General features: G+C 42.7%; 1 protein-coding gene across 11 annotated transcripts in view; it reads right to left on the reverse strand.

The window, feature by feature from the left end:
• The window catches only part of KALRN (kalirin RhoGEF kinase), a 483,534-nt gene that overhangs the window by 131,274 nt on the left and 340,047 nt on the right, over positions 1-12,213 (reverse strand). For all 11 annotated transcript variants that reach the window (XM_042041538.1, XM_042041539.1, XM_042041542.1 and 8 more), the window contains exons 27-34: positions 11,868-11,937; positions 10,095-10,184; positions 5,129-5,221; positions 4,687-4,798; positions 3,367-3,557; positions 2,864-2,965; positions 2,047-2,189; positions 787-889 (exon numbers count right to left, since the gene is read on the reverse strand). In XM_042041538.1, the coding sequence (XP_041897472.1) occupies positions 787-889; positions 2,047-2,189; positions 2,864-2,965; positions 3,367-3,557; positions 4,687-4,798; positions 5,129-5,221; positions 10,095-10,184; positions 11,868-11,937 (904 nt within the window). The remainder of the gene's footprint in view (positions 1-786; positions 890-2,046; positions 2,190-2,863; positions 2,966-3,366; positions 3,558-4,686; positions 4,799-5,128; positions 5,222-10,094; positions 10,185-11,867; positions 11,938-12,213) is intronic.

Here is a 12,213-nt window from a genome sequence, read left to right on the forward strand (position 1 = left end):
ACACACACGAAGAGAATACGGGCATTCTCTCAGAGGATATGACAAACCCCATCTGCACAGCCAAGGTAATTATTAACTGCCCATTTTCTCCTACAATCAACTGCTAATTCAGTGGAAGAGCACAGCTGGAGGTATCAGGGTGACAAATTCAAGTGAGGCATCCTAGTGAAGCTGGGGATCTGGACTCAGATTGTCTGACAAGTAAAATGACAAGTACATACGTGCCGACAGTGTGCAGTATTCCAACAGAATCTAGCGTGTCTCAGGGCCATCCATATGCTCCACCATATGTCTGTGAGGAGAGGGGTCCAGAATCACAGTCTCTGGAAATGGTAGGTCTCCCAGGCTCTCAAGATACCAGCCAGGATCCCAATGTTGCTACATTAATTGGTGTGTAAGTACCTGCATTCCCTCCAACAAACAACTGATTTCAGCTCAGAGGGAAATATGTAACATAACCAGCTGGTTGCTCATTCAGAAGCTTGATCTCACAGGACAAGCTGTCCTAGGCAAGAAAAGGTTGCTCTGGGCTGCTTCTTCAGAGCCAATTGAACCTCTGTGTATTAACCACAAAGGAGCTGCAATAACAGAAATGTTACCATGTAGAAGAGCAGTACTGATAAGCACACAGAAACAGACGGGATTTTAATAACCTAGCAAAGGGGAATACGAGTTTCAGCTCACTCAGCAGAAGACAGGCTGCTTTCTTTCACCTTCTCTTGTGCTTTTCACTTACATTTTTCTGGGGGCAATTACCTGCCATGTATTTTCACATTTCAGTCCTACCTTATCACTGTCCACTGTGTTCTGTGATGTCCTGGAGGCAATGGAAATGGTGTCAGGTTGACTGCTGCCATCCCCTTGGCTGTCTGCATCATCTATTCCATCTCTGCAAGAAATGGAATAGGGAATCAATGACATTCCTTAACACACCACCAGGGTGAGCACAATGTTACAGGTGGAGTTGAGAAGTGCCAAGTCAGCAGGACAGAGCTGGCTTTGTGCTAAAATTACCCCACTGAGGCAGCCCATGATGCTATAGAGCTCTTGAATTTAGAATGACATCGCCCTCAGCCATGGGGTTTGGATTTGCACATAATCACAACATTTGTTTAAATTTCTTCAGGAATTTAATACTAAGCCATAAAGATGTTATCCAAACATAGATAAAGACAGTACAGAGCTCTATATATTTACCTCTCTGAGGCTGCTAACATAGTGTATTTTCTTCCCTCTGGCTGTAGAGATAAACTTCTCATAAATGTTTATTGGTCTTTCAAAGTAAATATTTAAATAATACAAGATACATATTTAGGGACAAGTTTAAAAAATCAGTGTCCTCATTCTGTACTAGAAAACTTTTGTATTGGTGCATGCTCTTAGACGAAATGTCTGGATCTCTGCTTTGCTACAGGTCTCCTGGGTGACCTTGGTTATTTATGCTTTGGATGTCCCTACAACACAGCCTGAAGTAAGAGAGGGATAAAATTTGACGAGTAAGTGAAGATGCTCAAATTACAGATGGCTTTTAGGAATGCCACAACAGAAAAAGAACAATTCATTATCTATAATTTCTATTTAATCCAGGATTGAAACCAGTTGACAAAAAAATTTTAGTATTATTTAACAGGCTGAAACAAGTTTGTATTTGATGATAAAATGCAGATTCTTCGCTACATATTCTTCAATCTATTGTCAGGATCAACTATGATTTCCATTGTCAAACACTTAAACACGCCAAACAAGGAAAAAAAAGTCTGGTTTTACTCAAATGTGAAGAAGTAAAATCTACTTTAGGAAAGAACCATAACCTTGGACTTTGAAGAATTTTTACTGTTTCTCTTTATACTTCGGAGTATAAAATAAAAGATCTTTGTACATATATCATAAAAAAAGCTTTCTAGCTACTTTTGCCAAGACAACATATAAGAAGCCAAGATGATGAAAACTGCTTTGACTACAGTAAAAACCAGTAAAAAGTCCACAGACACTACACTGCTGTGGGTTGAGAAAACACTAGTGATTTCAGGTTGTGACTGAAGTTACCTCCTACTGTTGTTCCGCTGCTTTGCTGGTGTCTTGGGGAGCTGAATTGGCTCTTTCAGAGCTCCTTTCAGATGAATGATCCTTTCTTGAATAACTTCCCGGATATTTTTGATCCATTCCTGTTTTGTTTCAATACTGGATGCCTAAAGTTTCACAGGGCAGAAAGACAGAGACTCTATCATGTTCTCACCTCCTGTGTAGAGGAGTTGTGGCTGGCTGATGAATGCCATGATTTGTCCTCTCTGCTGCACTGTTGCAGCTGCTGGAGTACCTGGTAACCCCAGGGGAACTGAGAGCATTTTGACCAGACCTACTTGGCAAGCAACAGCAAAGCAGCTAAGCTCTGGATAAATACACTTAATGCTAGCAACACAGCATGCTCAGTAGAGGGGAAACAGGTTATCAGTGCACAGCTGGGATTTCCTTAGACAAAACAACTATAACTTGAATTCTTCAGCTGAGACTCACTTGACAGAACAGGCTGTCACCTCTGGAGGTCTGTGGAAGAGGTTGATTGTTGATAAGTCCAGTGGCAAAGGACTAAGAGAATTACACCTCCCAGCCAAACACCCTGAGACCTGCCCTGTGTCAGCATGCCCAGGCTGCAAGAGGAGATGCAGTTCCAGCAGGGCTGCACAACTGTCCCAATTCCTACTGAAGCCTTAGAGCTCAGCTGCTCCTGATGCAGGCATGACCCCACTGGCAGACACGGAAGCCATGTGAATGCGAGGAGGCAAGAAACCGACCTTTCATTCAGGGCTCCCAAGGCCTGAACCAGAAGTGCTAAAGACAAAGAAAACAAAAAGAAAATACTTACTTTGAGCACTGTTTTATTGTCTGAGGATGGTGTTCGTCCAGACCACAAAGCAAATTTGCAGGGATCTCCTTCAACATGTTCAGTCACTCCCAGTTCTGAGGTCTAGTGTAGAGGAGAGATGATGAAAGATTTCATGTATATGAAGCCTCATGAGTCCAGAAAACTTTGGACTTGTAGGAAGAAGTGGGGAGGCTGGGATGGATAGGGGAACAGGATCTTATCTCTGTTTGCTACACAGATAAAAGAAACAGAAAGCCTCTGGGGTGGCAGGGAAGTGAACGGCTGGAGCGATCCTGCTCGCATTTCCCCCCACCCTCACAATCTTAAATCTCTCCAGACTCACTGCAGGCTGACTTCCAGGTGAGTCCTGCAGGACTCGGGGCCAGCCTTTCCAGGGGCAAGAGTATCCCCAACCCAGCAGGGGGACACATGAGCTTCCTAAACTCCACTTCTACCTACAAAAAACACAACACCCAGAATATTTTCTTTGCAGCCACACCTACCAGTAACTTGTTCTTGTAAACGTATTTTGTGTGTCCTGAAGAATCTTTGATCTCTTTGCTAAACACCAAAGAGATTTCAAAGAGAAACAAATGCCTCTCACGGCCTTTCCGAATGAGAGACTTGGGATCCCACACTTGGAAGGAATCCTGAAGAATCAGCTCTCCCTGGACGTCCAGGTTCTCATCAAACCCTAAAAGCACAAAATACAATCACTTGTATTTATTCTTGGGATGAGCAATTTACAGAAAAACCAGAGCAGTAAGGACTTGAAATAAAGGAGTCTTTCTCTTTTTTTTTTCCTTCATATTCTGAAAGGACAATAATGGGTATCCATTGCCTCAGTGAAAATACTTTCCTTTTTTTCCTATTGCAATGATGTAATTACTTCACCAGGCGCAAATACCTCATATGTGCTAAATAAGGCTACTGCTGAAGTGTAGTAAAAATTGCTCAAAAATTAATATTATGAAGGTTTCGCTGGTGGTTTCTGCACACAGAACTGCATTGCAAGAAATCCTATGCACTTCATTATTCAGTTTGCCCTCCTGCAATTTTAATCACCTGGGCTTATTGTGCTGCCTGGCTACCGGCACCAGTTCCTTTTTTCACTTGTTTTAGTACTCTGCTTGTTCCTTGGTTTTCCTCAAGCCAGGCTGGAAATTATTTTCCTAAGCCAAGAAAATGTGTGAGACACAATAAAGCATCTCAGTCCAGCATAAAATTTTTACATTTTAGAAATACTCCACACAATAATAAGCCAATAAAAGACTTCACTTTGTGCCAATCAAACTTTTTTTTCCTGTAGTTTTAAAGTACTTTTTTAAATACTTCTTTTTAAATCTTTGGCATAATTATGCTAACATTTTGAAACACAAGCTGTTTTGACTCAGAAAATCAGAACTTTTGAAATGCTGAAACAGTATTTAGAAATGTTTTCATCCAATAATTGTTACAGCTGCCAGCAGCTAAACTGATACTGTTTCAGGAGGGGATTTTTTCGTTTAATGGAGAAGGAATGTTTTAGCTAAATATATATACATACATTGCATATGCATATTCATACACACACACACATATGTATATTTATACAAACACAGAAGATATAGATAAATAACCATCCCCCCCCCCCCCCCCAAACTTCCTAGCCAGCTTTATTCTTTCAAGACTTTTGGAGAAATACCAGGAAAGAGCCAGGAGGTACCTAAAAATTATGATGAAACAACAGTATTGCTACAGTCAACCTCTGCTAAATTTCACCACAAGTTACAAACAAACTTAATCTCTCAGCAGGTCCCTCCCCTGCCCTGGCCCCTGCCCACCTTCCAGCATGCTGACGTGCATTGCATCGTTGGCCTTCTTTGGGACACTGAGCATCACTTCCAGACCATCCTTCAGCTCCCCTTTGCCCTCCTCACAGCAGGTCAGCAGTTCCTAAGAAGCAAGGCAGACACCCATAAACAAACTCTGATGAAGGTGGTGCCTTCACACCCAACTGTGCTACTAGGTATGTGCAGCTGCTTCAAGACAGGAGAAAGCTGAACTGCAGCAAACCCCACTGTGGGTGCTCACAAATAGTGGGGGTCAAATGGGAACAACTATAACACAAAACCAAACAAGGTGCCCTCAACGGAGACTGTGCACTTGGAAGCTTTCTGGGGACTTATGCTTACGGGTCATGAAGCAGCTCCCTTAAGCATAAGGTGACTCATTACACCTGTGAAGTGCTCTGCACGAGCTGATCTGTGCAGCTCACTGAGCTACCTTCAGTAGGAGTTGGTATTTTGTGATCCTCTGGACAGGCTTGATTAAATAAGAAGAGATGGAGTTGGCCAGCCCATGCCTTTGCTGGATTTCCTAGAAGGGATAAAAACAGCAGTCAGTCATGGAAAACTATTAACCCTCTGCCAGACAGAACCACCCATAACTAATTTTAGCTCTGGATCCCTGCATTTCTATGTTTAGTCTTTTAACTCTCTTTAAGCTTGCATGCAAGTAAGTGTGGTTTCAGAGAGCCTAGCAATAAACTTCAGAGTCCCCCTAAGGCCACTTAAACTGCAGGGTCCCTCTGCAAGTCTAGCTAAAGCTCTCCTGAGTAAACAGGCCTTGATTTAAGTATGACTTACCTGTCATGTCATTTGGTTTCCCCTAGCTATGAAGGCTGAAAGCAGAATCTTAACATTCAATTAAACTGAAGTGACATTAAATTAAATTGCATGAGTAGGGTGTAATTTAGCTGTCTAAACATAGGCATCGAGTCCCATTTGAGAGCCCTGGGGTAGCTGAAATATCCACATGGGAATAACAGGTCTGACACAGTGCTGACAGACCTGCTCTGCTCTGAGGTGGCACCTGGGAGCCAGGAGAGATACCCTTTATGATACCTGTTACAGCACTGAACACTTCTGTTTCGTCACCTGAACCTCACCCAAAATGTCTGGGCTGATCAGTGTGATGTGCTCATGAATTTCTGGAGACATCACAGAGAGGCACCTACTGAGGGCTACAAAGGACCCAGCTGCCTCCTCCCAGCTGTTCTGGGGGGAGTTAGGAGCTCCTGAAAATCCTACAGGACCCTAATGGACATATTTAGCATCTAAAAGATTCCAAACTCATGCCCTACAGGGGCAGATTCCCTGCTGAAATAGAACAGATTGGAAACCCTTCTCTGGAAACCCAGGGTCTCTGCCAGGCCCTGGGCATGCCTTGCCTTGCTCCTGGCCACCAGGAAATCCTTGATTCCTAAGGAAGCAAACGGAAAAGGGGAATGGGACTTTTCTCCAGCTACTGGAGTGTAAATTTGAGACTGTAAAGTGAAGAAGTTAAGGAAGATGAAGGGGGAAGAGCTGCCAAGAACAGAGATTTTCTTTCTGTATACAATCTGATTTTCTGCTGAGTACTAGTGAGGTTACTGCTTCTTTTTAGCTCCAGTGTTTGTCTTAATGCTGGGATGCAAAAGCATGCACTATTCACACAATGTACCAAAAGATGTTTGGTTTGCTGGTTTGATTTTTTTACTAGACAAGTTGTTTGGGTTTTTTTTTTAATAGCTCTGGTGACATGAACAAGACCCAAAAGGGAAGGGGCTCTGTTTGGGGGTTAATGGAGTTCGCACGAAGCTGAGTCACAGCTGACACAGGAACTGTGCCTGCAGAGCACATGGCTGGGACTCAATTCATAACTGCAGCAGCCAGCAAGACCTCGGCCATGGCTGTGAACTTCCTGGTGCTGGCAAAGTACAGTTGTTTTTGTAGGATCCAAGTAATGGAATTAGCAGGGCACGCTCTCAGCAAGATGCCTCCCCTTTGGGCACTCCTTGATCTGCCAGGATGCTCCCTGGTCAGACTGTGCACAGACACAGTGGGTTGGTGGAATGACATTCAACAAGCGCACTACTGGGAAGGGACAGTCTCCCTGCAGCTCCTCCCTCTGGTCCCTGAAGTGTCAGATAAGAAGGCAGCCTGCTGGAGTGTGTCTTGGGGGGTGTCTTGGGTTGGCTTTGTGACATTTGGAGAGGTCTGGACTCACTGAGGGCAGAGCTACAGGTGAGAGAGGTCTGTGCAGCAGAGAGCAGGCTGAGCAGACGTCTCACACATCTCTGAGGAACAGGAAGCCCAGAGGTGTCTGAGCCTTGAAGCAGCTGGCAAGTTTCAGAAGCGAGCTCGACACAGGGCTCTGTGCTCTCCACTTTGCCCTGCTTCTTGTTTAAAGCAAGCTTGGTTCACATTAAAGTGCATCACCATAGCTCACAACTTTATTTATTCCTTGGGTGGAAAAGTCTCCCAAGGGCCTGGAAGAAATGAAGGCACATCACAGACAGCGTGTGCTGGCAGCTGTGCATTGCAAACCAGGTGAGCTGCAGAGCAGGAAGAACATATAGTCTTACATGCAATGACAGAATCCCAGAAGAAACCCAAAAATATTCTCTGTGTAGGGCAGCACAAGATCCTCAGAAGTCCTTGGATGGACAACATGGAGACAGGAATACTTAAACAAAATTTCACACCATAAAAATTGCTGAACTGGCCATGAAGCAACGATAACATGCCCAAATTTTGTGTCAAATATCTAGAGATTCACACATTTAGGTGTCATCTAGTTGTGTACAGTTGGTTGGTAGGAGAACAAACTGCATCCTGAACTGGGTACACAGACCAAAGACATGCTAAGTAGACTGGTTCAGCATTACAACTCCCATGAAACATTTAGGTTTTGTCATGAATGACACAAATGTGACGAGCAATTCCAGAAAAAATATTAGTAAGGAGAAACTGAGCCCCTTTGTTTGTGCCTCTGCTCATTTCCTGAGGGACATTGTGAGAAACTGTCCAGGAACTCTCATCCATGCAGAAACACCATGCTCTGCAATGCTACCAAAGTCAATGAACTTTACCATGTTCCATGCTGGTCATGCAAATCAAAAGTGCCCTGTGGCTTCTTGAATACAAAACCTGATCTTTTCCAAGATTCAAAGCAAAAAAAAGTATTCCAAGTAGCAGAAGCATGTACATGGCTCAACCAAACTCTGTCCCAAAGATCGAAGCTTGATTAAATAAAGACACTAAACTAAAATCAACATGATTACCTCAGTAATATGCTGATTCTACCAATTGAAGTTGACAGCTAACATATGTTGGTAATCAAAAATATACCTTGCTAGCCTGAAGTATATGGTATTACAAATACTAAAATTTGCTAAACATGGCAGGCATCATTTATCTTTGAAACTACCGAATAAAGAACACAGTTTTAAGTAATGATGAACAAGACAGACACAAAAACTGAAAGAGTGAAATTAGTAAGTCTACTGCAGTTAAGTCAGAATAAGCACACTATTTTCATTCCCTGTGCAATTTCCAGCTAACATAACCATACCAACACCTTCTGAATTTTACAAACAAAGCACCATCTGTAGGGAAGGAAGATGGTAATCTTTATGCTTTATTAGACTAATGCTGCAAGATGAACTAGGCATGTTTCATAGTTGAGAGTTTGTGCATTGTTTTTCCACCTGTCTCAACTGGTTCAATAAAATAAATTGGTTTTCTCTACAGACATTGTTTCACTTACATCCTAAGAACATCCCAGCTCTAAGCATGGCTCGTAATTCTCTTCAAATTTTTCAAATGAGCTATGTCACCTATCTTTGCTCCTTCTCCTAATTAGTCAACCCTTACAACAAGCCCTGTAGCTGCAAGTTTTCCATGGACTTGAAGGGTTCAAACAAATTACTGGGACTGCTTGCTTTCATCTCAAAGGTGGCTTTCTATGAAAGCTTATGAAATTTGAGGAACACTTGCGATTTTCAAGCAGGCTTCTTACTACAGGGTGTTATTCTAGATAATTCACTCTCATCATCAGGGTGTTTTGGGAAATTCCAGGTTCTGCCTGGAAGAAAAGAACCAACTATTTTCTCTCTATTCCTTGTGCCAGGCTGTCCTGTCCCACTACTGAACCACTGTCACTCCAAGAACAAGGTAAGGAGGATCTACAGGTACTTTGCATTACCTTAGTCCCTCACGTTGAGTGCCTCCTTGAGGCTTTTTGGGTGGACAGACAGCTTTCTCTTTTTGCACAGGCATCACTGGGTGGCCCAGCACCTATGGAAGGCAAACACCTGCCCCTGGCAAAACAGCAGATGCTGACACATGAATATTCACTACGAAGCAATATCAGGCAGCTTTCCAGCCCATACAGAGAGCTGGAGTGGAAAAGCTGAGCAGAGGAAACGCTTTTAACTTGTGCAAACAGCACTGACAGACACTTAAGGCGGCTCTGAGCCTCTACGAGTCGCAGACCAGCACAACCCATTCAACAGGCTCAAGCGCCATCTCCTGGAAAACCCCCTTCAGTTCCATTCGACTGCTAGACCATTCGGTAGTTGGGCAAAACGTGTTCATCACTTTTCCTGTGGCTCATGGGAGACCTTTTGGTGTCGAGTGAGACTGAAATGCTACAACCATTGGCACATACAAACCCCAGAGGAGCTGCTGTAGGTCAGCTGCCAACTCCATCACAGCGTGGATCCTGCTGATCCTGTTACATTTTTGAACAGTTTCAATGCTTTTGAAGAGAGGTCCTTGCACCTTTTTTTTTTTTTTTTTTTCAGAAAGGCAACTAGTTAAACCTATACGGCAGTAGACAAGCACGGCAAAATGGATGAGGAAATAAGAGGAAGAACTTAGTTCCAATGTACTCAAAAACTTTAAAGATTTTTCTCAGCCTACAAAATTGGAATTGGAGCCTAAAAACATTTATCACTGGGTGTAGAGCTTGTATGGGAAATACATACATTGTCTAATTGGAGTCAATGGAGTTCCTTATTAGCACAATGAAGTAAATGGGGAATAGGCTGGGTAGAATTGGCAGAACAGGAGGACAAGATCTCATTTTAGATTTAGGGATTTCAGGTCACAAAATACAATGGAATCTGAGGTTTTCATTTTACCACTAAACCCAGAAACAGAGATGACATCTAAACCAGGTCTTTAGGAAGGATTTGGTAGGAAAAACACCCAAAGGTTCCCATAAGAATGTGTGTCTGCCTGCCTCAGCACACTGATGATCACACACCACACCACAGCCTATCAGTTCTCACAGCATGTGATATTTGCAGTGGAATGAAAAACCCAAATGCCGAGGCACAGAAAGGAACCCACTCCTCAAGTGTGAAAAAGAGGTGGTTTAGCTGCACCAGGTGTGTAGCAGGAAAACAGCAACGGCTGCTTACATCAAAGAAAGTCCCTGCATGTTCCAGGATGAGCTGGCTGGAGTCAGGCTTGTTTTTGCAGTAGGTGACATACATCTGAAATTTATCTGCCTGTGAAAACAAACATCAAAGGAAAAGCAAGATAAGCTATTTCTCTGCTCCCACAGGTTTTTATTAAGGCACACCAGGATAAATACAGGTGACAACTCTCTCCCACACACCCACCACCACCCCCTGCCCTCACACCCTGCCACCAAGAAACACAGGAACTGTAAATTAAGAACAGAAGACTTTAAGGTTCATACCTTACCTGAGTAGTTCTGAGGGCTCTGGGAGGCTTTCTTTAACAAGTATCACAGAGGGAAGGCCTAAAACTTTAATCTAGCTGTAAAATAATTTCTAAGAGCTCTAATGGTGTTACAAAAGAGTTTGAAGGTCTCAAAACTCAGTCATGAAGTGTTGACTATCACCTACTTGCAGATAAAATCAGTCTAGAAACTGGGCAAGTGTTTAAATCTAGTTTAAACTGGCTCAAGCCAACATTTATTACTTGAAATTTGTGACACTTGGCCCAGACTTGCCTTCCCTACCTTGGTTCAAACTTCAATGGCTCAATTTTTATGTTGTGCTAGGAGTGTTTTGCATTTTATTTCCTAATTTGTTTACTTCCAAGCAGAAATTAAAAGCATCTCTGCACTCCCACCTCTTATTACCGTACTCTGGTCTCAAGAAGAGGGAGGCAAATAAAAGAGGAGGATATTTTCCTTTTATTGCTATTGCATTTTTTATTCCAGGTATCGAAAGAGTAGGATTCTGCAACTGGGCAGGCAGCTTTGTAGGTATGTCTGTAACCACACACACAGCTCTGGACAGGTACCTTTGCTGAGATGATGCTGTAGTATCTTAAAAGAACCATGAAGATCTTGCACAGAATGATACATAAATGCATTCACCTTTCCTATACAGGTAACCTGTTCTTTGTAAACAAAATTTCTGCATCCATTTCATCAAGACCTGTGACGTGTTTTTAAATTAAAAGCCCATCTGAAATCATCTAAACATGCTAATTTTTTGGATAAGTGAAAATACTCCATAATTACTCTTAAAATTCTAATTCCTAGCTTTGATATATGAATAAAATCATCAGACAAAACACAAAGATGGCTGACTTGACTGGTAAATACTTTGAAAAGGGAACAGCTTTCATACTGGTAAATTACTGTAGCCAATTCCCAGAGCCTCCTATGCTCAGGAAGACTCTTCACATCAAGATTTCAAAGTCCTGTTGGAAATTATCCTGGCATTGCATAATGGAATGAGAGAGCACGGTGGCTCAGAAATTTGACACTAATTTCTGGAGGAAAAAAGTCAATAAAATATGTTCTTCATGCCTTTGTGGAGTTCTCATGGCATGACTAAAATTCCTTAAGGAAGGTATATTAAGAGTTTAAATGTCTGCCCTCCCAGGTCCTTTCACAGGGAAATGAATGTCACCCCTAAAAACAGGTTTGGTTGATGAAGTTCTGCTAAACAGAAACCAGCAGAGATAAAATAAAAGCTGTGCTGGTCAGTGCAGGACAAGGAGAGGGGCTCTGGAAAGCCTTCACACTACTGCTGAGAAGGGTGGAACCTTCCATGCTGGGGCAGGTGAAGGACAAAGCAGTTGTAGCTCCAGACTAGCTCCTAATCTCATTTATCACTGGGGACATAACCCTTGCACCTATTCCCAGCTTGTTCCCGTCTGTGTTGGAGGAATTAATCTGAATAAATAATGAGAAGCAGCAGCCTCATTACCCAGGTGACGAAGCAGTGGCCCACATCCTCAGGCAGTTGTTCATATTTCTCCAGCTCTTTTAGAAAAATGCTGAAAAAAGAAGACACCAATGTAATTAGTTACAGTCACATACCAGGAGATGCAGGATAACCAATGAGTTAATCAGTGCTAATGATCAATACTTGTATCTTGATTATGAAGCTACTCAAGTGCCCAGCCAGTGGAAAAAGTGTCTCTTGCCAAGGTGTGCTTTGTTTTTTGAGTACAGTCATGCCTGACTCCACTAGAAAGGAAATAGAGGCAATCCCTAGTAGGGAGTCAGCATGTTCAGGACTGTTCTATTTGAACACAGATCTTCAAAGAGTT

Source organism: Corvus kubaryi, unplaced genomic scaffold (genome assembly GCF_017639235.1).
Source record: "Corvus kubaryi isolate FWS band 111438036 unplaced genomic scaffold, C.kubaryi_AGA036_p1.0 37396, whole genome shotgun sequence".
NCBI lineage: Eukaryota > Metazoa > Chordata > Aves > Passeriformes > Corvidae > Corvus > Corvus kubaryi.